Below are 26,485 nucleotides of genomic sequence, written 5' to 3' on the forward strand. Positions count from 1 at the left end.
AGGCGGGAGTTGGAATTTTAGAGATAGTAGGGCCATGAAAGCTCTGCCCTCACTGGTGGGATCAATAAAAGAGTAAGTTCAGCCTCTTTTCCCTTCTTGGCCCTTCCACCTTCTGCCATGTGAGCAACCAGTCTTCCTCCCCTCCAGAAGACACTGTGTGCAAGGTGCCATCTTGGATGAGGAGCATGGCCTCCACAACACAAATCTACCTGGACTTCCCAGCTTCCAGAACTGGCAACCAATAAGTTCAAGTTCATGTTTTTTTTACATTATGCAGTCTGTGGCATTCTACTACAGCAGCACAAAATGGACTAACACAAAGGCAGAATTACGACTCATTCAATCGTTCCATAGTGACTTGGAGGCTTGTTAGTTTCTAACCCTACCTACTTATGACTAGTCATCACAGTAAGAAACCAACCATTCAAAAACCAGTCAGCACATCAGTCAACAACAAAATAGGAAACGTCTTAATAAATTACTGCCTCATTTCCATAAACACTATTTCAGTATCCTAAAGGCTAATTGGCTTCTAATTTAACTCAGGGGCAGGGGAAAGACACAATAAACTGCAGATAATATTATTTTAGGTGTGAAAGTAAGCAAAATTTTAAGGCATTCCTGAAACACAATTTTGATCTCTTAGAACTGACATTTATAATGTTTATAATACATTTAATTTTTGTTTAAAATTTCATTCTTAACCATTAATTGAATTACATTCTTATCAGTTTTTCCCAAAAGAATTCAGAGGGTCATTCCCTTACTGAAGTGGTCCACAGATGAGATACCTGCCACTCATTCATTCATGTGTTTGCTGGATGACGTTTCACGTTGTAAGGCGGAATGCTTGTATCAAATGAATAGGATGGAATCAATATTTCATCTGACAGTGCAGGTAAGTGATGGCCATCAAAATATCAGCAAAATATGACTTCAGGGGCTGAAGGCGTGGCTTAGTGTAGAGTATCTGCCCTGCATGTGCAAGGCCCTGGGTCCAGTTCCCGGCACTGTGCCCCCCACCACCATTACTTTAGATATGAGATTCTGGACCTTTGGAAGCCCCCAAACATTTTAAGTGTAAGGAGCTGTGAGCCCGAGACCTGCTCTCTTACCCTGGCGAGGGCTTCTTCGATGGTGATCATCTTTTCTTTGACCATCATCATCAGCTGAATCCGCTCCTCGTCACTCATCGTTATCTCACTGGCGACATAACCAACATCTTCTCCTGGAGATTCAAGACAAAGGACATCAGAAGTAAAACCCAAAGAGGAAATGGGGCCCGTGATCATCTTGGACAAAGGCAGGCTGCTTCTGACGGACACTGCCTCCACTGTCCATTACGGCTGGAGCAACACAAAGCAGAAACATTTTGCTTTTCGGGATGCCAAGGAGCACGGCTACTTGCAAAAAGTGTTCCGAGAATATGTGGATGCTACAATAGGTGCAAATCTTTCAAAATGACCAGCACTTTTGGAAAGGAGCATCTGGTTTTGGAAGAAAGCTGACAAGGAGCTCCTTGTGACAGGTGGGCAGAGACCTAATTTAAACACCCAGCTGGATCTGGTCCATGCTCCAGGTCTCCTCTGGCCACCGGCTCTCAGAGTCCGTCCATTTGAAGTGCAAAAGAGAAGAACATACATTTGCTGGAAATGGGCGTGAACCCTCTGCCATGGCAGAAAAAGGTAAAGCCACAGAGCTGAACCCTGCAGCCTGCTCCAGCCCTACATTCCTGATAAGTCACGTGGCTGTAGGTCCTCACAGGATAAGCATGGATAATAAAATCACAGATGGGAAGTACGCTGAGCTCAATGAGGAAAGGTACTATGGGCATTTGTATCTGGAAGTATCATTGTCATAATAATTATCCAAACTATGAGGAAAGGTCAGCTTCCAACTTAAGACCACTGAAGAGGAAAAGAATCCCCTTTAGGATCCTTTGAAAGCCCTTTTCCTGCAAAGCAAACAGACTGCATCAGCCCTAATATATTTGAGGCAGCTGTGCCTTGGTCAGCAGGTGTGAAAGGAGGTCGGTGACAGTGGGCTGCCCGCAGGGGAAAGCTGACATCCAGCGCCTCTTCTTTCCCCTTTGCCCTGTCTTCCTCACACACTTCTGAAATCACAGCATCTCAGCCGTGGCTTAGCTGCCCTGGGTGTACAGGGATAGAACCAGAGAGTCTAGCTGCAGACTCCTAGGAACCCATTATAGGCAGAGCCTATCTTGAGATTTATGTCCCCTGTGTTTCCCTGTCTCAAATTTCTATTTTGTAATCAATCAATCAATTAATTCAGAAGTGCCCCTCAAGTTTCCATCGCCAGGCGAGGAGAGACTCCTACCAGGTTAGTGCATTTCGCTATCCACAATGCCTCTGAGAGCACGGCAGTGTTGGGGTGTGGGGTGGGTTTCTAATAAACCCTGGGAACTGGTAAGATGCTGGCTTCTTCCTTCCTCCGCTCCCTCTCTCCCCACCTCTCTTTCTCCAGAGCTTTCTTTCTAAATGAGACTTCATTTGAATACAAGATTCATTTTCAATCACAAACGATCCTGGGTTTGTATCCAAGGGAAAAACTGGGGGTGTCTCAGAGCAAGTCCTCTAAGTAGAACAACTTAGAAAAGTGACCGCACTTGAGTCCTGCCCAGGACCCAGGTGTGCGGTGGGGGTGCCTGATGTCCAGGTCCCCTTTTCTCATTTCTGTGCAGGAGTCACTGGAGAAGCGTTCTGAACAGGGTCAGACATGGACGTAAGATTTTGTCAAGAAAGACCAGTAGTGTCACTGGTGAGGAATAAAAAAATGTGCCCTTATTGATCACCATATTTAGTCAGACTTGGAATCTGGAAGTGGATTTGTTCTGGTTTTCTCTGTGAAGACTGGGGGAACATAAATTACACAGGCCTCAAAGGGATGACATATTTACTTTCCATCTAAACAACAACAAAAAAGAGACTCAGAGTAGGGCAGAACCGCCTTCACAAAGCAGCCCGGGCAAATTCCCATGATGTCAGACCATTAGAGGGTTTCTAGGGGCAACAACCCCATAACTGGCCCTGCCACGGAACAGCGTCAAAAGTTCAGGGGGATGCAAAGGCTCTGAGTGGGGGCGTGGACAGGAGGGTCCCAAACTAACAAACAGGGGGACTCTCTCGACTCTCTGAGGTTCGCTCTCGGAGAGTAAAGATATTTCTGAGTTCGGTGTTACTGAGAGCACTAACAATTTGGTCTTTGCTCCCAGCTCTGTAAAAGGAGCAGACTGCTCACTAACCACTCCTGTTTCATTTTCTGAGTTAAAAAAAAAATGACCCAGATGAAGGAAGTTAACAATAAGAATGTTAATCTTAAAGTTAACAATCGGAATGTCCGAAAAACTAACCATTTTACAGGCACATGCAATGCGTTATTTGAACTTTCAACGCCCATTTAGATTAGTACACAGGCTTGGTTTGGGAGCTAAAAGGACCTACTGTCCGCCAGCTGCATTACAGTACCTTTTGAAGTCTGTCTCATTATTCCTTTCTGGTTCTTTCGGAAGTTCTGCCAGAAATACTTATTCTTCTTCTTCCAATCTCCTTTTCCTTTAAAACAAGAAAAATGGAAGAAAAGGCACAGTAATAAATTCATTGATAGCAGAAGTAGCCTCTTCCTTGTCATTTCAAAGCTTCCAAAAAAAAAAAAAAAGAGTTTTTCTCTTTCAGTTTGTGAATGACTGGGAAATGCTTATAAAGTTGTTTAAAAGAAATGCAAATTTCCTAGTAGCAAGAAATAGGGTAGGGTGAAGATGAGAAATAAAGAAACATCAAAAGGGCGGCAAAATGTGCATTCTTGTATCCGCTTTGATGTTTGTTTAACTAGTCTGCCTCATTCTGCCTTGTCTGTGGTTCCTTCAGTCGTAGCCACAATTATTTCCACGATACCACAAATAGGACACTCTAAGAAGTTGACTTTCTATTGTTGTTATTTCTGTCGTTGATCTACACTTGTTTAATTTCTGTTATTCCAGATCCACTGAAGAGAACCGAATAGAATGGTTGGTAGTCCTGGGCTCAAGGGTCACTAGAGCTGGTTCTGGGGGCTTCAGCGTGGCTGTGCAGGGGCGGGGGCGGGGGACTCAGAGACACTGACCCACACTGTTGCTCTCTGGTGTGTAGATTGTTTGGGTCTAGCTATGGCATGGGTGGGGCATGATTCCCACCTCTCTGGCATTCAGGCCACTTGGCAACCTACCTACAGATTAGCCAGGGCACAGTGACAAGAAAAACACATTGCAGTCCTGCTGTGACACCTCCCAGCTGGTCTCCCTCTAAATTCCCACCCTTCCCAGACTATTTTGGATGACTTATAAGTGAAAACAAATTCCTTGCCACAGATAGACACTTTTAATACTTGGTAGGGTCCTGATCATCAATCCTATGAAACACTTTTTATAAGTAAAGGGAAGCTGGGGGCAGAGGTGCCTGCCTATAATCCCAGAAACTTGGGAGGCTGAGGCAGGTGGATTGCAAGTTCAAGACCAGCCTCAGCAACGAAGTAAGGCCCTAAGCAACTCAGCAAGACCCGGTCTCAAAATAAACAATAAAAAGGGCTGAGGATAAGGTTCAGTGGTTAGGCACCCCTGGGTTCAATCCCTGGTATTAAAAAAATAAAACAAAACAAAAAAACAAATGAGGAAGTAAGATGAAAGGGTAGAGCAGTCCTATATTCTTTAAAAATAAGAGGCAGTGGCAGCAGTGATATCTGCCATTGTGCTGATGTGGCAAACTCGGGAGCATCAGCTCCGTCACCGTTTGGTGCCTGTCTGGTTGCTCTGTGGCCACTGGAAAAAGGACAAAGTGGTGGCTTTGCACAGTCTAGACTGGTGGTTCCCAGCAAAGCGATGCTTGGAGCAAACATGTGGGAAACCCGTTCCGTTCATGGTGCTCCCAGGCTTGCAGGGTGTCATTTTTCAAGACAGGGGCCCTCATTTAAGATCGGACAACCCCAGAGCCATGGGAATGAAACCGGAGCCCCTCAGCCCTAGATGGCCTCTGCATGCAGACCTTAAAGGCACGTTTCAGAGTCCCTGCTGCCCTTGGGCAACACACTAAAGCAAGTGCAGCAACGAAGGGTTAAAGCAGAGTGACTGTCACTTATTCAAGCCTTTCTCAGGCGCCTTGAGAATATAATGCATTTCTTTGAGCTATATTCCCCACTTCTTCCATTCTCATGTTTCTGAACTAGAGATACATCTCCAAAAAAAAAAAAAAGAATATTAGTTTATATTTATTCAGCACTTACTATATCCGGGCACTTTGCTATCTAATGAGTGCATCTCGTTTAAGACTCACTTACAGGATGCATCATGTTATCATTCCCATTGAGGAGAAAACTGAGGCCTGGGAGGTGACTCAAGTCCAGCAGCACAAGTTGAGCACTTAGGTCACTCTTAGCCACCCACCCCCCAGCTCTGACGAAAAATCAAGAGTGGGTTTTCTAATCTAGAATATATAAAATACCTAATGCCTTAAATGCATACTTCTGGGTCCAAAAATTATAAATTGAAGAATTTACCCTAAAGACATTATCAAGGATAGAGATTCAAGGAATTTTATACCAGCATCATTTGTCTGCGGAAACAACTTAAATGTCCAGCCAAGAAGATAATGGTTATTTAACTATGACATATCCAATACCATGCAGACTTATAACTTTTACTGCAAAGGTGCTCATAATTTTCGGTTTTTCAAAACTCTAAAACAGTATTCGAATATAAGTCTACTTGTTTAAAAACAAACTCTACACTATGGAAGAAGGTGGGAAGGGAAAGAGAGAGGGGGAGAGGAGGAGAAGAGAAGAGACAGAGGAAGAAAAAGGTTGTGTATCAAAATCTTAACTGTTTACTTCTGGGTAGAAGGATTTTTTTGTGGTTTTTTTGTAGTTTCACAAGTCTTTATTTTCTATAAAATATGAAAATAAAATAAATAAATATTTAAACCAAGAAAAGTGGTACTGACCTACAGAGCCGTCTTCTGAGTTTGATTTATGAAGAGGGTGCCTAAAAGAGAAAGACAAATCAGATTACCAAGGAGCACTGCTTTGAGAAGCGAACTGAAGACCCTTCTAGCTAGTGGAACCCAGCACCCATTATCACTCATCACAGCCAGGAATACTTGGGTGGTTTAAGTATGAGGTAGTTCCAAAAGCTCCTGGGTTAGACAATGCAAGAAGGTTTAGAGGCGAAATGTCTGGGCTCTGAGAGCCTTAACCCAATCAGTGAATGAATCCCTTGATAGGGATATATATTAACTGGGTGGTAACAGAAGGTAGGTAGAGTGTGGTTGGAGGAGGTGAGTCCTGGGGGCCTGCCTTTGGGGTATATATTTTGTATATGGCAAGTGGAGTGTCTCTCTCTCTCTCTCTCTCTCTCTCTCTCTCTTTCTCTCTCTCTCTCCTTCCTTCTTGAGGCTTTATTCCCAACTGCTTTCTTCTGCCACACTATTCCACCATGATGTTCCACTCACCTTGAGCCCCAAAGAATGGATTTGGCTATCTAAGGACTGAGACCTCTGAAACTGTGAATCCCCCGGTAAATATGTTCTTCTCTAATTGTCTCCTCAGGTCTTTTGATCACAGCAGCGAAAGAGCTGACTACAACCACATTCTGAGAGGATCTTTACCACTCGCCTTTCCCACCCATCTGCTGGATTCCTAGGAACAGATCCCAGTACCATTTGCCAACATTTCTTACAGACTCACTCCAGGACAAGGCTAGAGTAAGTGAAGAGGGCAGACCCCACTAGAAGATCACTGAAGTCTCCTCCATCGCTGCGAACTACTAACTACAAGTAGTGTCACTGCCACCGGGACTTCTCTTGGGCCCGTGGAATAGAAAAAAGCACATAATCATGAAACTGTCAACTCGGCACCACGTGGGCCGCCTGGTCCAGCAGGTGAGTGGAGTGGAAGGAAAGCTACGGGGCGGGGTGGGAGGAGGGTGAGGAGATCATCAATGGGAGACGGATGCCAGACAGAGGAGGCAGCCAGCACAGAGCTCCTCCAGTCGGTGGCTGCCAACTGGCAACTGCAATATCCATCTTGCCAGATCTTCCAAGATCAAAAGACAAGCCAGAAACCTGCATTTTCAGATGAGAGAGCCACATTTTTAAGTGATAGCAAATACTTCAATGTTTCTAGAAAATGAGTCCAATTAAGCAACACATGTCTGGGCACCAGATTTGGCCCCACGCGCTATCCTACAGCCTGACTGCCAGTTTGTGACGGCTGACGTGGGTGAACCCAAATGACCTGAAAAGTACACACGACCTAACACCAGTGGAGTAAGCATTTCTCTAGAAAATACTTCAATACCAATTTTAAAGCAGAAAGGCAGGAAAGCAAAAGAAAGTTAAGGTTAGTTGTCTCAAAAAGCGACCAGTAGAAATTGGAGCAGAATCTTTCATTTGGTAAGTCCAAAGGCCCAAGAGCAAGTTCGGAGTCCATAGGCTTGATGAGAAGGAAATTTTGAAAGAAAGAGGCTGAGCAGAAGTTTAGCACTCAAGGGACTCACACCTGAATCTGCACTGCAAGTTCACTGCCAGAAAGGAACATGAAGTGGTGTCTAACAAAACAGGGTAGTTAGAGTGCAAAGGCTTCATTCTGGAAACCTGTTACACTGAGAAAATTGGAGGAAGAGAAGCAGAACATCCAGATTACCTCTCAGGGACCTACCTCTCACTTATAAGGAGTGCAAGGTGACCACAGAAGGGGACAGGAGCTTTTCTTGTTCAGGGCCACCTGCAATGCTCCACCATTTCTAATGCAGGCTGATGGCTATGGGTGTAAGTCTGCAAACATCACCCTGCTCCAGTCTGCGAGAACAGAAATGTTCTTGACCAGCACAAAAAATCTGAAGATGTCTAGATGAGAGTAGGAGCTGAGACAGGGGAGAAACACCTGCAGGGAGAAGCACTTCTCTTCCTCTAATTTTCTCAGTGCTTCACTTACAAGAGTAAGTCTGAATTCTAGCTATTTCCCCTTATTACCATGCAGCCAACACAGAAAATATAAGGGAAACCTACTTTGTTGTCAAATTGTGCCAAAATGTAGCTCATAAAGTCTACTTTTGTTCCTTCTATCCTGGCAAAAATGAAATGCCATAAACATACAGAGACTTTTTAAAGAGACTTTTAAGAGGTTGCTGTTTCAAATTTTAAATCATTCAGCCAAAATGGATTGAATGATATCACAAGTAAGGTGCATGGGTGCCTATGAAGAAATGGACTCTCAAGCTAGGGAAGGGGGTGGACATGAACAAAGATGCACATGAAGGAAGAGAAGAAGGGGAAGTGGGAGGGGGGATAAGGAGGGGAAAGAGGGGAAGAGGGAAGAGGAGGAGGATGCCCCATGTTCAAGGTACGAAAGGCAGCTAAGACTAAGAAGTTGGCCAATTGGTTGGGGACTAAGGAAAGAAATTTCAAAGAAAAATGTTTAAACTGTTTGGACTCATACGTTAAAAAAATTAAAAATTACTCTAGCATTTTGAAACTTGGTCACATGTAACAGTCCCCCTTTCTTCAATGGGCCATAATCTATCAGTCAGTTTAAATGACCACTTAAAGCAAAGGATGCCAAACATCTATATTTATGCTTATTCTGAGGACTAGGAAAGTACTGACCTAATTGATAAGGACCAAGTATATCAAATTCCCCAGATCTAGATGAAACTAGCTAACTATGTAATACATTAGAAATATGCACAAACTTCTTTTTTTTGATACAAACATTTTCATGGGAAAATAGTCTATAGAAACACTACTTTCCTTAAGCCCTTTGCTGATTAAGAATAATAAATCTTATCAAGTTGTCAGAAACTTTCCCAGTCACTTAATGTAAATCCCAATTTGACAGAAAACTCTGGTCTCTAGAAGTTAAGGAAGTGACTCATGGAGGGCTGGGGATGTGGCTCAGTGGTAGAACCCTTGCCTGGCATGCATGAGGCCCTGTGTTTGATCCCCAGCAGCCCCAAAAAGAAAAGGAAAGAAGGAAAGAGGCTGAGCGTGGTAGTGCACATCTATAATCCCAGCAGCTTGAGGGGTTGAGGCAGAAGAATTGTGAGTTCAAAGCCTGCCTCAGCAATTTAGCAAGGCCCTAAGCAACCAGTGAAAACCTGTCTCTAACTAACATACAAAAAGGACTGAGGATGTGGCTCAGTGGTTAAGCGCCTCTGGATTCAATCACTGGTACCAAAAAGAAAAAGAAAAAGAAAAGAAAACAGAAAAAACAAAACAACCCCCCCACCCCGCCCAGGACATGACCCAAGGTCCATGGTACTTGGCAGTCACCAGGAATTGTGTCAAGGAAACCTACTGCAGTCCTATTGTAGAAACCGATCCAGTCCTTTTTCTGAATAAAATGTATTTAAAATTATCTCAATTTTTTGCTTAAAAAAATCAAATGTTCATCTCTGTTTTTCCAACCCATTTTTCACTATTTCTGCCAGACACCATAAAATATGTTAAAACTTATGCTTCGGGGCTGGGGATGTGGCTCAAGCGGTAGCATGCTCGCCTGGCATGCGCATGGCGCTGGGTTCGATCCTCAGCACCACATACAAATAAAGATGTTGTGTCAGCCAAAAGCTACAAAATAAATATTAAAAGATTCTCTATCTCTTTCTTAAAAAAAAAATTATGCTGCAAAAAGCTCTCACTACTATACAGCTATAACAAAATACAACAGTATCTTTCTCTCTAAAATGCTGATTTACAATGTTTTATTATTTTTATTTACTTTCTTTAAATTATGATGCATTTTGAATAATTTTATCTTCAGGTTTGGTCTTGTCCACATTGCTTGCGTTTCCCAAGAATACCAGCAGATGGCACTGTAGTGTCTTTATTAGTGTTGCAGTTGGTGAGTGGAATTTTGTTTTTAAAATTTCACAACTTCCACAACCTACATACTGGTCAGAGAATAACAAGCTAATGTTTCCCAAGTGTGAGGCTCCTCAACTCATCCATTTTCAAAGGAGAAAAATGACACTGTATGAATTTTGACACAGTGAATTCTAACTGTAAACAGAAGTTGGCAGAGAAGGGATCCAAAATGCCAGCTCCTTTCTCCTTGATACTGATTATAAAATTCATCCAGCAGGAGCCAAAATCAATGATGTAACCCAGGTTTCAAACTTGGGTGGTGGCAGGTAGAAGTCATCATTTACTGATTTCCCAATGGAAGAAATTAATGCTTAGATGTCAGCTCCAAAGAAGCCTCCTGGCAGAACATCCTTCTTCCAGTCAGATGCTGAGCCTCAGCATAGCAGGCACTGGAGGAGGGTTTGTGGGCTTTTTGGATCAATCCCTTTCATTGTTAATGGAGTAAAAAGGATGAGAACTTCAGTAGGGTTTCAATAACCAGGAAACAATAATTAACATTCTGTTGCACTTTGAAAACCTACGTAAGTATTTGACAATCATTAAGTATTGCCTTTAAAGTCTCAGAACTGAGCCTTAGCAAATCCCTTCTCACCAGTAACTACTATTAGAACCCCAAACTGCTGAAGTGTGAATATTTTTTTGTAAAGACATCTCAATTACTTGAGATGTTTCTGAAGGCAAAATTCACTTAAGAAAATTCCTTAATTAAGGAATTGTTAATTAGATCAAAAAATCAACTGAAAGGCCAGCATCCTCAGAACTTTTGTGATGGTTTAGATTTGAGGTATCCTCCAAAAAGCTCCTGTAACAATGTTCTGAAGTGAAATGACGAGTTTATGAAAGCTGTAATGTCATCAGTGGATTAATCCATTTGACAGATTCAACTGGATTACTAAGTGGTAACTGTAGGCAGGTGGGGCGTGGCTGGAGGAACTAGGTCACTGGGGGTGTGCTCTCGGAGATTATATGTCTCTTCCCGACTTGTCTCTCTGCTTCCTGGCCACCATGAGTGAAGCAGCTTTCCTCCACCACATCTCACATCCGATGACCCAGAGCAGTGGAGTCCGCTGAACATAAAACAGTGGGCTCAAAAGAAAAGTTTTCCTCCTCTGAATTGTTCTTGTCAGGTATTTTAGTCACAGTGATGAAGAAAAGACCAACATATCACTTCAGTCTTTAACAGTTTCTTTGTCAGATTGCTTTGTTCAGCCATTTTCATGATTTCATCCAATAAAAATTAATTCACCTCCCAGTGTGCGTGGGCCTCCTCTGAAGCACTGAGAACATAGCAGTAAACCAGACAGGTGAGAATGGTGCCCTGGAGCCGGGATGAGAGACAGGAGGAGGACTGCAGAGTCAAGGAGTGGGGAGAGAACAGGTGGAGTGGACAAAGAAGGCCTTCCGGAAGAGGTGGCTGTTGAGCAGAGGCCCAGGGGATGGAGTGACCTGGGGAAGGCCCGTGGGTAACGGCAGGAGAGGAAACCAAGAGGTCTGCTCTGGACATGGGAAGTCAGAGTGCTTGGTAAACCTCCCTGTGGAGATACGAAAGGAATAATGGGCTGCGAGAGTCTACAGCTGGAGGTAAGAAACTGGAAGCCACTCAAATATTTAAAGTGATGAAGCCAACTGAGGAGAAGCATGATGGAAACCGAGTCCTGGGCAGCCCAGCTTTTAGGAGTCTGAAAAAGAAGGCCAGGCCAGGTAAGGAGACCTGGGGAGAATGGCCCAGAGGAGAGGGAAGATCAGGGAGTGTGCTTTCCCCTTCTCTGGATGGAATAATCTTCAACTTGATTTTACAAAAAGTTCTGTTGCTGTCCTAAACTCACCACGCAGGCTCCACCCAGGTTGCTGGTTTCTTTTCTACTGATTTCTGTTGCTATAGAGCAGAGATCCTCATAAAACCAGAGAGAGGAACAATCACAGGTCAAATGAAATTCTTTACACTCATATGAAATGTCATCTTCAAACTCAATGCTGTTATGGTTCCTCCAACGACAGAGTGGGATTATCCCTGAGTAATGGCCTATCTGGAGTCACAGAGCTGGGTGGGGGCATAATGACCCTCTCTCTTGTCCGTGCCAAGCTCTTTCTCACTCATACAATAGATCTCACATTGCATGCCCTCACACACACCCCTTTTCTGATTTCTGGGATGGACTGAAAGGGCACGCAGTACATATTGGCCCTGCTCTTGTGTCAATTACTAGAAGAATGCTCAGAAGAACTCACTGAGATAAAACATTTTCAACACCAAATCTGAACACGTCTGTGGATTTATTCTAACAAAGCACCTCGAGAATACTTCTCAGGAGTTGGTTGTATTGCTTTTGCATGATCCTCTGGTCTGCCTGTGGAAGGAAAGGAGGAGGCCAAAACAAAAACAAAACAAAAAGAGAACGCTCATTCTTCTTCTTATGTCTATTTAAATAAAAATAGTCTAAAGTGCATCCAGCCAAAGACGGACAACTCTATCTCGTTTTCCCACATGGAGCCTGGCACACCAGAGAGTGCAATGAATGCCCAAGCGGAAAGAAATTTCTAAAACAGACTTCACATTTGGGCTTTGATGGGTTGTTCAAAAACTTTACTATAACTAAAGCAAACTAAATAAATATATAAAATAAGAAAAGCAGTTATAAGCTCATTTCTAAGCGAGGAACATATGTTGAATGTTACTGGAAAACCTAAACTTAAAGGGATTTTTATGATTCCATAATCTTGAGTCTCAGGAAATAAACTTCTCTATTAGTTTATTTCCTGCTGAATTTTGAATCAGGGCTCTTGCTATGTCTGGCCCTTTTCCTACACCAGCCCACATGCCAAGCAGACCCAAAGCCAGTAGCTCTTCCTCAAGTTGTAGGGGGCGTTCTCCGTGCTATCCAATTGTGCACAGGCAAGGGGAGGTGCAAGAAGGTAAAAAGGTGGAGGGGACTGTAAGAAGATAATATTTTCTTTTTTGTGTTCTATGTAAGTATGAGCATGCATATTCATATTTTGCTTATTAAGTGACAAATGATTTTAAGTAAAATATTCCTTAATTTGATATTATCCTTGGATTATTAAAGATATCTTCATCATATGGTCTGATTTCTTCTACTTTAGAAATAAACATGAAATGAAATTCAGTAAATGCTTTTCTACCATCTGCCATAAAAATTCAAAGGTCACCCTTTCCTTAGCTGCAGGGCTAGGACTCCGGTGATGTAAGAAAGATACGAGGTCCCAGGCCATATGAGGTGTCACTCTCAGGGTCAGGTGGGTACAAGAACAAATGCTTCCTTCAATTCTGTGCCCTTAGCACCTCTCTTACTTTACCCCAGATCTGGCCTTGTATGGCCAATAGGAGTTGAGTTTTATGTCCGTGACATAATTCAGTTTGCAAATTCACTGGCTGAGAATGAAAGTAATTCTAGTGCCAAAATCTGGCATATTGTGAGGACTCCATGAATATTTAGTATCAATGAAACACTGGTGACATTTGTCAACCTGGTCAAAGCACGCTCGAGATATGCAGGCTTTTTCTTTCATTTCACGCTCTATTCCCAGTCAAGGCTTTCTGGCTTTTGCTTACAAGGTCGCCTTCATAAAACATCAACACAGGTGTCTGCAGTCCCAAACCCAAGAGCATGGCCCTGCCCAGCCCAGACCAGAGCCCACACACTCTGAAGTCAAGTAGACCTGGGGCAAAGGCCAGTATTGCCATATCTAAGCCTTGGGCCTCTGGATGTGTAGGAGAGATGACCAAACTGGACCTGCTTACTGGACTGTGCATTGGGGAATGTAAAGAGCCCAATAGTGCCCAGTACTTGGTAAATATCCCCTCTCTATAGGACTCCCTCATTTCACGAAGCATTACCACCACACCTCTCCTATCTTACACTCTAAGTACTTACAAACCACTGAGGATTCACCTTTAGAATTTTAACATTAACTTCGCTCAAATCATGTGGATGGCTATGATGATTTTCCTCCCTCTTCTCAAAGTTTTTACCAACAAAAGAAAAGAAAAAAATACACACAATGACTGCACAAGATGTCAATAGGCCTTTATCCAATCTATTTTCAGCATATTATTACTTCATTGGCTTCTCTCCTTTTGTCTTCCTTAAGCAGTATTTAGTTTAATATAACACAGTATATTTAGTTGAGCACAGTATATGATCATTTCTTTTAATTGATGCTGAATGGTTTTTCAATACAGACACTTCTTGTAGGAAATGGCTTGGGTCTATCAATTATGTAAAATTAACCGTCCAAAAGAAATGGGAGGTTTTTCAGGAATTGGAAGTGTATATATCCTCTCAAAACTATAATATTACCCCCAAATTCTGTTTTGTAGATGGCTTTTATCACATGGTATGAATTCTTACATTTGAACAATGCTAAAAAGACACTGAGAAGTTTGAAATAGTCATGCGTTTTGGCATTTTAAACTTTTTTATCCTATCCTCATTTAATATCTTTGGTTTAAAATCGCCATCAAAACCACGTTGGGTCAGCCTACTCCTTACCTGTAAGTTATGTCAAAAAGGCATCTTGCTGGGGGGGAAAAAAAGGAGGAGAATGGTACTGCCGATTTCGAAGTGCACCTGTCAGGCTGACAACAATCATCTTTGTTGTCCTCACCCCTGCTAATTGTAGTGACATTGGGAAATGCCAGGAAACTAAACACGATCTTGCCTCTGCAAACCCAGTCAGTCCCCTTTTGGTTTGTATTTGTTAGAGATCAATGGCAGCAGACTGGTATCTACATGTGAATAATGTCTCAAATGTTGGCACAAGGCCTGTCCCCTAGGAAGTGGCACAGCACAGATAAGGCTCAGAATATGAGTTCTGCAACTCAAAAATCTTAACACCAAAAAAACCCCCAAGTAACCCAATCAATAAATAGGCCAAGGAACTAGGCAGACACTTCTCAGGAGATGATATACAATCAATCATCAAATATATGAAAAAGTGTTCAATATTTCCAGCAATTAGAAAAATGCAAATCAAAACCACTCTAATGTTGATCTTGATCTTTCCTTCCTGCTCTTCCTCCTGCTCTGATCCTGGTTATTCTCATTATATCAAAGAAGACATTTGGTATTTGTTTTTTAGGGATTGGCTAGCTTCACTAAGCACATTAAACAGATACAATAGGTGGGAGGGAAAGGGAGAGAAAAGGGAAATTGCATGGTAATGGAAGGAGACGCTCATTGTTATACTAAATCACACATAAGAGGTTTCGAGGGGAATGGGTAAATAAACAAGGAGAGAAGTGAAATACAGTAGATGGGGTAGAGAGACAAGATGGGAGGGGAGGGGAGGTGGGATAGTAGAGGATAGGAAAGGGAGCAGAATACAACAGTTACTAAAGGGCATTATGTAAAAATGTGGATATGTAACAGATGTGATTCTGCAATCTGTATTTGGGGTAAAAATGGGAGTTCATAACCAACTTGAATCTAATGTATGAAACATGATATGTCAAAAGCTTTGTAATGTTTTGAACAACCAATATATATAAAAAAAAAAACCACTCTAAGATTTCATCTCACCCCACTCAGAACGGCAATTATTAAGAATACAAACAACAAGTGTTGGTGAGGATGTGGGGGAAAAGGCACCCTCATACATTACTGGTGGGCCTGCAAATTGGTGCAGCCAATATGGAAAGCAGTATGGAGATTCCTTAGAAAACTGGGAATGGAACCACCATTTGACCCAGGTGGCTATCCCACTCCCAGCTTATACCCAAAGGACTCAAAATCCGTATACTACTATAAAACATCAATGTTTATAGCAGTACAATTCAGAATAACTAAATTGTGGAACCAGCCTAGATACCCTGCAGTAGATGAATGGATAAAAAAATGTGGTATATATATACCATGGACTATTACTCAGCATTAAAAGAGAATAAAATCTTGGCATTTGCAAGTAAATGGATGGAGTTGAGAATATAATGCTAATTGAAGTCAGCCATTCCCAAAAAACCAAATGCTGAAATGTTTTCTCTGATATAAGGAGGCTGATTCATAATGGGGATGGGGGGGCGGGGCAGCATGGGAGGAATAGACAAACTATAGCTAGGGCAAAGGGAAAGGAGGAGAAAGGAAGGAGCATGGGGGTAAGAAAGACAGTGGGGTGAGATGGACATCATTACCCTAGGTACATGTATGAAGACAGGAATGGTGTGACTCTACTTTGCATACAACCACAGATATGAAAAATTGTGCTCTATATATGTAATATGAATTGAAACACATTCTACTGTCATATGTAACAAATTAGAATAAACTAAATTTTAAAAAATAAAATTAAATTAAAAAGAATATGGGTTCTACAGGCTAAATGCCAGTGTTCAAAGCCAGGCCCTTACTGATTAGTAACCTTGGGCAAGTTACTGAGGCCCACTGGATCCCAGTTTACTGATATGCAAAATAGAGACAATGTTATCCATGGCATAGGTTTTCCAGAGGTTTCTGTGAGTTCTGACTTGCACTGTACTCAGAACATCCTTGCACATGCTAAGCACTAAAGATAAATAAAACAAGATAAAATAAAGTATGTTCTTATTACTGGCCTTTTCTTTCAACCAGCTCTACCTAGGAATCAAACTCTCTAACTCCTTCTCAAAATGCACTTCAGCTTCTCAGCATGCGAGGGTTGGTTCTCCGGCTCCTAACGGGTGGCCAACAAGCCCTCTGAGCCAAAACAGGGCTCCATCGCTGCTGAATCTGAAAATCCCTCACAAAGGTGCTCTGAAAGAGGGCTGTGTCCTTCTATTCACCAGTTGATAACTTGTCCTGAAACTTAATGATGGAGGTTACTGGCAGAAATTGAAGTTTCATGTCTGAGAAGCAGCCAAGTGCAATCCCCCCACAGTAGAGACCGTGGCCTGGTTATTTCTGGGCCATGGCCTCACTTAGGCCAGGACTACAGGAGTGTAAGAAGGGAGAGAGGAACATGCCCGCAGATGTGGGTTCTGGGGAGGAGAAGCAAACTGGGACAGGCATGGTCTCAGTCAGTCATCCTTTGAAGTTTCCAGAGACCTCTCGGGAATCTTCTCTTGTCCATATGGGCCCTACCTTCCACGTGTGGCCTCATGGGTCTGAACTAAACCAGAAGTTGATATAAAATTGCAGTATGGATGCCGACTTTTGATGCCAATTACACTACTGATGGTAATAGCATGTGTCCCAGCACGGAGAAGGTCTAAAGTCCTTCCCAACCCTCTCTTCAGAACACCCCCATGACATACTAGAGGGCCCACAGTATCTTCAGGAAGGCAATATATACAAGAATCAGTAACTGATCAGTCTCATATAAGAACGAGCAATGGTAACTTATTATCTGCTTGGCAGAAGTAATGAACTTCTATGCAGTGAGAACCGCACACCACATGGTCCACACCGTCCAGGAGATTAGCATTCATCAGGTGGACTTCATGACAATCTCCCAGGCTAGAACCACAGAGCCAGCTGTTTCCCATCTCAATACCCATCTTCCTTTCTGACTCACAGCACCCAGATTTCATTTGGGGTGGCAGTGTGCCCTGTTAAAGTACTCACTTCCCCAGACTCTGTTGCAGCTAGGAGAGGCTACCTGTCAGGCCCTGGCAGAGAAGAAATACTAGAACTTTCTAGTGGGTGTTTCTGAGAAAGTTAGTGCTTCCATGATGAAAAGGTCTGACTGACTACACACATCCTTTGTCCTTTGCTCATCTTCTTTGTTCTACCAGAAACATGAACAGGACACCCAAGCAGTCATCATCTTATCATAAGGAAAGTCACATGCTAAGGATGGTGCAGTGGGAGAGGGGATGATTCCTTGGCCGACAGCACCAGCTTTGGGACCCCTGACTCTAGTCTTGCTATTTGAGAACACGCCCCCATTTGTCTAAAGGCTGAAGTCAAGTATCAGTTGTATGCAAGAGACCCCATGACCCTGATGAAGAGATGAGACTCTAAGTGTTTTATCTGGAGTCACACAATCAACATAGTAGTCTTCTCTTTACCTGTGGTTTTCTTTTTCCAGTTTCAGTTACCCATGGCTAACTGTAGTTCAAAAATATTAAATGGAAAATTCTAGAAATAAACAATTTAGGCTGGGAATGTAGCTCGGTGGTAAAGTGCTTGCTGAGCATGCTCAAGGCTCTGGATTCAATTCCCAACACCACAAAAGCAGCCTTTCATTACAGCATATTGGTATGACTGATGTATTTATTAATAGTTATTGTGGTTAATCTCTTCTTCCTGTGTCTAATTTATAAACTGAACTTTATCATAAGTATTTATGTATAAAAAAATCATACTACATATAGGGTTGAGTACTCTGTGGATTCAGGCATCAACAGAATGTCTTAGAATATGTCTCCCCAGGAGAAGAGGGGGCTATCGTAGCTGGAAGTCACAGAGCTGGGGCTTTAATTCAGCTCTTCAGACACATAACCCAGTGTTTTTCCCAGTAAAACCTGGGCTCTTTGAAGACAAGGGCCTCACCAGCCAGGTAAAATTGTGAGCCCGAAGCTAAAACACTGCATATTTTCTCTAATTACTAGTGTGAAAGTACAATTCAGGTTTGTAGCTTGGCTGCTGGAGTCTGCAGCCCCAGGTAGAACTGACTTTTGATCATTCCTCAACAGGCATAGAAATTAAAGTATAAAAACATGGAAAGGACCCTGTATTTCTTCTGTTCATTCTGGTTTGGGTGAAACCAGTAATCACCAACGCTTTCATTTAATCCTTCCATGCGAATTTTAGATTTGGGTCTTTACATCTTCTCCTCTTACTCTTAATTGTTTTTATTTTTATTATAATGATTAATTATATTAATCGTACAAATTAATGGGTTTGTAATATTTCTAGTGGGTTTTTTTTTACCTTAAGAAAAAGCAAAATGAAGTAAGACGGGGTGTTGACATTCTTTTCACCACACAAACTAGTTTTTACAAAATGAGAAAAAAATGATAAATAACTTCATAGGAGCTTATGCAGTGTCCTTTTGAAAAACACCTTCAGGCTGGGGATATAGCTCAGTGGTAAAGCATTTGCCTAGCATATACAAAGCTCTGGGTTCAACCCCCCATACTGGAAAAAGAAAATTTTGTTTACTTTTTTTTTTTTTTTTTTTGGCTACTTATTCTGTATCTGGAACAAAATGATTCCTTCCCTCTGTTTCCATTTTTAAATGTTTTGCGTATGTGCAATAAATATGTCATCCCAAACAGGCTTTCCTGCAAAGAAACATGGCTCAGGACTAAGACCAGTTGGAGGGACAGGGACATTCCATGTGCCTCTCTGGAAGGCCCCTTTGCTATCAGTGTGCGTGAGGCTGACACATGGACTCCCACACTGGCACAGAGAGAGAGAGGGTAAGGGGCCCCAGCAGAGGCTGGGCTGGGGAGCAAGCTGGCTCCTGGCATTCTCATTAAATTTATATGACCCTACAGGGAAAGCGAGGCTGCAGGGGCTGGCCCTTACCAGGCAGAGAGAGAAGGAGAGGGGAGGAAAAGAGGTTCCTTTCAATTATCTCCTCCATACGTTTCCATGGTGATGGCTCCGGAAGCTGGTCAGAACTTTCTCAGTGGAAACAAACAGCGGCTCTCATTCACCCTCGCCAGGCCCGCTGGCCACACTGGCCGCTTGTGCAGTCTGGGCACAGAGGACCCCAGGGAGGGCCATGGGGGCTGCTGAGCCTTTCTTCTGTCAGCTGCTCTCAGGGACAGCAGGGGAGTCATGAAGCCGCCTCCGAAGGCCAGACCTGGAGGTGCTTTGGTATGGAGGGCACTGCCTCCCTTGCTGGATGCACAGTGACCAATCCACCCTCCAGGACACCACTGTGGGAGCAGCCTGCTGCCCTACTTCTCCGGCATGCAGCGTCAACAATGTGGAGGCCTGAATCTGGGTCCTTTTGATGGTCACCGCTGCTGTAACCACTTGAATTTTTTCTCCTTGCCTTTGATTCCTTCTTACACACATAGCTGATCAAAGTGTTAATGCATTATAAATATTATGAACATGGAAACTCTCTAACATCTTCTCTGTCACACCCATGCATCCTCCACATCTGAACCCACTGAGCAGCTGGCTCCATTCTGCTTGCCCCTTATAATTCTATAGGTCGGTCTCACTTCATCCTTCGACAGGTTTATATCTCCCTCTGCTTCTGACTCAGTGGTTTAATCAGAAGTGACAATGCCAGCACCTGCAGGCCAGTGCTTGCTGGAGCTGATTCAGACACCAGGGAGCTCTGTTAGGGTCCCCAGGATGATAAAATGACCCCTTTTAGTATCAGTCAAGAGCCCCCCCCCCAATTCTACCTGTGCTTGAGAAGCAGAGGGCTTCGGTCTGACTGATAAGACTCTGGTTTCTGTAGTATTCCAAAAACCCAGCTGGCTATCCAAGAATCTCCTGGAAGGGTTTTTAACATCTCCAGGGGTTCCACATCTAGAGAATCCAATCCAGTAGATCTGGGTGGGCCTGAGGTTCTGTCTTTGCTAAAACTCGCTGGTCAGTTCTGGTGTGTGGATATGCTTGAAACACCAGCCTAACCCAGTGGACAGGGGAGCAAAAATCCCATCCTCGCTTCTCCATTCCCTCATCATATCCTCTGAAGAAAAATAAGCAATGGTGCAGGTGAGACTCACCAACAAGAACACAGGGACCCAAAAGGACAAGAAGCCACGCCCCTTCAAGCATTATCCTGACTGTAAGGTTGTTCAGACAAGAGCCTGGGGGCCAGGTTGACTTTTACCCCCACTTTCCTGCCATGCGGCTGACACTCATTACGAACCTGAGGATGGAATACAGCTAGTGGATGCAGGAATTTGGAGAGTGGAGGAATGAAGACAGGCCGGACAAGTTTCAGACCTCCAGTATTTTTTCCATCAGAGGATTCCTGCCTCCTGGAGGCTGTCAGCCATCTCCTCACACTGACATGTCCTTGTAAGGTACAGAAGGAGCCTCAGTGGGCAACACCTGGGCTGGTCTGCAGCCTCCTGTGAGCCAGGCTTAGGCTCTGGCAGCTGTGTGCACCCTGTCTTCCGCCTGGAAGTCAACCCCGCTCTGCTCTGCTAAGCAAACCCCCGAGGCATCCCAGGTGCTTGGGAACCTGTGGTGGGTGAGGAGTCTGACAATGTAGCTCAGCTGGATTAGGCTTCCCAGAATTCTCTTCCCTGAGTGGCTCCAGGTTGGCGTGGACCACAGGAGATATGTTCTATTGGATGTGGAAAGCACAAGTAGCCATAAAGAGAAGCAGCCATTTCTCTCAAGACTTCAGGGCCTGAGCGGGCACAAGATCTGCAGCGCTCACATTCTTGCTGGGTGTCCGCCTCAGGTTCTCTGAGTCCTGGACCTATGGCCTGTTGGGCTCCTGAGGAGGGGTACCAGCAACTCCCACAGTTACCAGCAACCATGAAGTTGTAGGCTTATTTGGGGGTGCTGAGAGAGGACATGGGCTCTGAGCAGTTTGGCCTACACCCCCCCACCCCCCACCCCCCCCCCGCCAGGTCACCTGCAGGGTTTTCTTCCTGACGGATGCCCTTGCTGACACAGACTGTATCATCAGACACAGCAGGAACAGCTCACCTGGACTGCAACTAACCCCGACAAAGGCACTGGGTCAACCCTCTAATAAAATCCTTACTCTGTCTTAAGGTTCTGCACCTCTCATAAAACCCTGACTGATGCTGAAGCCACATGGTCATTAACCCCATGCCTCTTCCCCAGAGTCCCCCGGTCCTCTTTCTGCAGTTCCCTGTCCTGATGGTTTTCACACTGCACTGTAACCACTTTTCATGTCTCTGCAGATTGTAAGGGGACAGCTATCCTTCCTGCCCTCATCTTGCCAGGGCCGAGCATATTTGTCCTCACAGCTGAAACTTGATAAACACTTATTAAATTAAGCCTAGTCTCTCCGCAGTGCTTCACTCTTACTGTAGTTGTGGTGGGCTGTCTGATAAGAGGCCTGGCCCCTGAGATAAACAGACCAGGATATGAAATCCGGCTCTGCCTCCCCCAAACTTTGTGATCTTGGTAAGTCATTTAACCTTCCTGAACCTTGTTTTCCTTAACTGTGAAATATCATCCACATTATAGATTTGTCAGAAGGATTAAAAAGATAGGCAGGGAGCACTTAGAACATTCTAGGCAAGTCTTATTGCTGCTTCTGTTGGAATGTTATTTATTTACCTTCCCATCCCACATCTCCGGCCTAATATCTGTTCACTTTTAATGCAGAAGAGAGAATTCACAGCAGTCACTTCTGTGTATTAAACTTTCCTGGTGGCAGTGCCTGTCCCCAGCAATGGCAGTGAGAGCATGCACAGCCTGCTCCCAGCGCAGGGTGCAGCCCAGCACGTGGCCTCCAGCTGAGGCTGGGCCAGCTGGAGGCCCCCTCGCCAGACAGAGTGAAGGGCAGCAGGGTTTGCTGTTGGGAACAGCTGAGGCGGCAGACACTGCCACAGCTGCTCTCACCCACAGCCCTGCATTTTGGAATGTTGAGCCCCTCAAATATGCCATATGATGGAGCACACACATGTGCACACAGATATTTGTGTACAAATACTTCAGCGCACTATGACCGCATGGGCCTTGTGAAAATCTACGTTGTTTACAATCCGCCCCCCCCCAATCTCTTGATGACATGGAAACTAAGAAGAGCACATTTTCAGTGACAAGCTCTGTGTACTGTACCGTCTGTAAGACTGAGGACAGACCCTAAGACACACTGCCTCTGCCAGGGTAGCTTGGATCTTACAGAGGGGTGGGCAGAGGACAGGTGGGATGTGAGCCAGGCACTGTGTTGTGTTTCACAACCCTCGGAAAGAGCTGTCACTGGGCTTGATGGATTAGGAACCTAAGGCATAGAGAACTCATTTACATCGTTCCTAATCACACCATTAGCAGAGTTCAAATTGAGGCTCAGGTCTGTCTAGCTCCAGGGCCTATACCTGTAGCACATTTGGAGCCCAAGCAAAATTGGTGGGTGTAAAGGCATGCTTGGGCTGGGTCAGAAAAAACAGAAGACCCCTGAGCTAGGGACTCCTGGAGACCCCAACTCAGACCATCACTGTGGAAATGAGGGCACTTGAACCCAGAGGGGTGACACAACATAGTTGAACAGCCAAGGACAGGCAGTGTGCTGAAAGCTTGGGGCTCTCAGCCAGTGAACTTTCCCTTGTGTCCTTGACCTCTACACATGGCTATCAGAAAATTGACTAAAGCAAAAGAATACATAATATATACAGTAATAATACCTGGCTTTCGGTCTACCTGCTTGTTTTCTAAGACCTAACATTGCTGCGTCTATAGTTATTGTGGTGAGTGCAAAGAACCAAATAATGGTGACCTAGGCCGTCCCTGGTTCTCTCTTTTAACAGGCTGTAAAAGTTCACCTCCCTTTCCTGGGAGCAGGACTGTAAGCACACACTGAGGACAGGCCCACCTCGACTGGGCGGAAGGAACTTGCTGACTTCTCTGAAGGCACACTTCACATGACTTCCTTGACCCCTACTCAGAGGCAGGACCAAGGCCTGGGCCACACATGTTCACTTCCCCCATGGGAAACACTGGCATCCCCTCCCGACCCCACAGCCCTGTCACAAACAGGATGTAGAGACAGGATGTGTTAGGCTCAGCTAGAGGGGACATGGCTTGACCTGGATTTCCCAGCAATCTCACGACCTCATCAGCTCTTCTCACTGAATCTGGTCTAATTCCAAGGTGTGATAATCCCACGGCGTGTGGACATCTATCATCCACTTCCATGAATGAGCCACAGAGTTGGACCTGGGTCACACAGGAGGAAAATCAATGTGACAGCTAACAGCAGTCCCTGTCCTTGGGGGGTTTCTACAAAGGGATGAAGGCTGAGCCCTTCTCCCTGACACCAGTTCCAGCAATAAGCTTGTTAAGAAACAAGTTACTTAAAGGATAATAATTTCTTACATATTTCAAAAGGACTAGAAAACCAGGTTGCCAGAAATTAGATTCCAGATTCTATGCCTAAAATGCAGAAAGCCACGACGAATTTCCTTTCAAAAATGTACTTTCCCTCTATGTGAAATGCCTGGAATAGGCAAGATTAATTATAATAGAATGATGATTGCTTAAGGTTTTACAAGCAATAGGAGTGTCATAGCTAAAGGTCACCTTTCAGACTTTTGTAGTCATCATCACGACCACTTTGAGGGTAATTCTGTAAATTCAAAAATAAACCCTTGTTCTGTACGTTGAACGAATTCTACCTTAATAAAGCTATCATCAAAAATAAAAGCACTTTCCCAGAGCTGGGGTTGTGGCTCAGTAGTAGAGCCCTTGTCTAGCATGTGTGAGGCTCTGGGTTCAATTCTCAGAACCATATATAAAAAAGTAGATAAAACAAAGGTCCATGAACAACTAATAAAAATATTTTTTATAAAGCACTTTCCCACTAAAATTGCAGGTTTAAAAAATTTTAAAAATAGTTGTGGTATTTTGTATATGATTCTTGATATCGTACCTTTATCTGGAAATGGTAGGTGGTCTTCCATGCCTATTTAAAGAGGAAGAAAAAGTGGGGAGTCTTGAACAAGACTGCAGAATAGGATCAGGTTGGGGGAGAGAGACAACCTCAGAAACAGATTAGGGTATTTGGAGAATTTTTTTTTCCAGGTGGCTTTTGAATGTTAATATTGACAGGCAGAAACTATTTCTTATCATACTGTCATCAGTTAGGGGAGACAAAACACATGCTGGGTAATGGGTAAAGACCACGGCAGCCCTTCTGCACAGCAATTCCAGGCCTGGGACAATCCATTTCTAACTCTATTTCAAAGAGCCAGGGGGTACTCACTGAATTCGAAGCCAAGTACCAGGAGAGCGCTTGGTACTACTGAGACCTGTAGAAAGTCCTGAGAAGAGGACAGCAAGCTCTTGAGCTCAGAGCTCAGGCCATGCTGATTCATGTGGGGTTACAGGAGAACACAGTGACTAGAGTCATCATCAAGGGCATGAACTGGGGCCAGACGAGAATGATAAGATTGCCGAGCACTTACTACATGCCCGATAGCCTACTAAGCGAGGTAAGTATTACAAGTATTACCCATACTTTGTGGTTGTAGAACCTGTGGGCAGAAAGGCCAGGTAACTCGCCTCAGTGTGATAAAACTGATATGGAAGAGCCTGAATTTGAGTCCAAAGAGTGAGGTATCAGGTAGGGCAGCTTCACTCCAAGGTCATAAAGACACTTGGGCTGGATTGAGATGTTTGCCTCCAGCTCTGGAACCTTAGGCTGGTTAATTCCCTCAAATGGTAAGTAGATACTTCAGTGAGTTTATGTAAAAATCAAATGAAAAAAATATAATGGAAGTGATCAGTGCAAAGAAATAAACAGTTCACCTCAGTTTCCCGGACCAGGGCTGAGATGCTGCGGTTGGATGGAACTTGCCCAAATGATGGGGGTGACCCTGGAGGACGGTGGGTGGGGCAAAGAGCTCCTAGGAGTCTCAGCACCTCACGGAGAACAGGAGCTGCAGCCTGACTGGGGAATCAGCAGCAAGGGATGAGAGGCCAGCTGGGTAGGTGGAAGACAGAACAGGAAGGGCGGGGGGGAAAGAGGAAGCCAAGATGGGGGTGTAGTCAGTCAAGAAGCAGTGATGCCCAGAGCAAGGCAGAGGGCCACAGGAACTGAACAGAACACATGCAGAGCCTTCTCCCCTGAAGTCCAAGAGGAAATGGGGAGAAGACGGAGGCTTGAGGAGGAGAAAAGGAAGCTAACATAGTCCAAAGTCTTCACTCCTCGGATGAAACAACCCCGAGAGCAAAGTGATGCCCAGGTGCCGCGATGCTCACACAGAACGTCCACAAACCACGGCCCCCATCCTGCCGGCTCCCTCTCCTTGTATTTATCTGCCTGGTGACTTGTGCTGTATGTATTTAGACTTTTTCACTGTAAAGCAGTTCGACTGAAGTCACAGGTAATGAAAGAGAGTGAAACTAAATCAGTGAATTTTCAACTTTGGTGAAAGGCCCAGTAGAAAACAAATTATAAATATTGGCTAAGGTGAAGTTTTGAGATTCCTTTTGGACTCTCCTGCATCTATAGATAAATAACCGTATGAGAGTAGAACTTACTCCTGGTTCCAAAAGAACCACAGATTGTAGTTATTTAATCGCAGCTCTTTATTTATTGCTGACAAACCTGGCTAACCCTTAACCTCTCAATTTGCAGAAGCAACACAATTATAAATACTTGAGAATTAGAGTGGTCAGGAGCCAGGGTACTTAATGAAACCAAATTCAGGATTGGCTATTAGTGGCTATGCAGCCAACTTAGTAACCTCTCTGTGGTTCCATTTCTGTATTTGTAAGCAGGAATAATGTCATATGGAACTTCACAGTGTTGTTCTATATAATAAACAGTCAATGTTAAGTAATTAGATCAGTTCTTGGTACATACTAAACACTCAATAAATTATATATCATGTATATAAATGATTTATATTATAAATTAGATAGTTTATATATCAGATAAATAATTATGAAATGAGAATTACAACTGAATGAGCAGGGTAGAGTTTCTAGGAAAGCTTTTAAAAGGCATGTGCCTTT

The 26,485-nt window shown here is 43.9% G+C and overlaps 1 protein-coding gene across 3 annotated transcripts in view; it reads right to left on the minus strand.

The window, feature by feature from the left end:
- Sash1 (SAM and SH3 domain containing 1) overlaps positions 1-26,485 on the minus strand; it is a 170,902-nt gene that overhangs the window by 60,959 nt on the left and 83,458 nt on the right. For all 3 annotated transcript variants that reach the window (XM_078018931.1, XM_021723893.3, XM_005321353.5), the window contains 3 exons: positions 5,988-6,028; positions 3,486-3,572; positions 1,116-1,228 (listed from right to left, as the gene is read on the minus strand). In XM_078018931.1, the coding sequence (XP_077875057.1) occupies positions 1,116-1,228; positions 3,486-3,572; positions 5,988-6,028 (241 nt within the window). The remainder of the gene's footprint in view (positions 1-1,115; positions 1,229-3,485; positions 3,573-5,987; positions 6,029-26,485) is intronic.

The sequence above is a fragment of the Ictidomys tridecemlineatus genome, chromosome 8 (genome assembly GCF_052094955.1).
Source record: "Ictidomys tridecemlineatus isolate mIctTri1 chromosome 8, mIctTri1.hap1, whole genome shotgun sequence".
NCBI classification, from domain to species: domain Eukaryota; kingdom Metazoa; phylum Chordata; class Mammalia; order Rodentia; family Sciuridae; genus Ictidomys; species Ictidomys tridecemlineatus.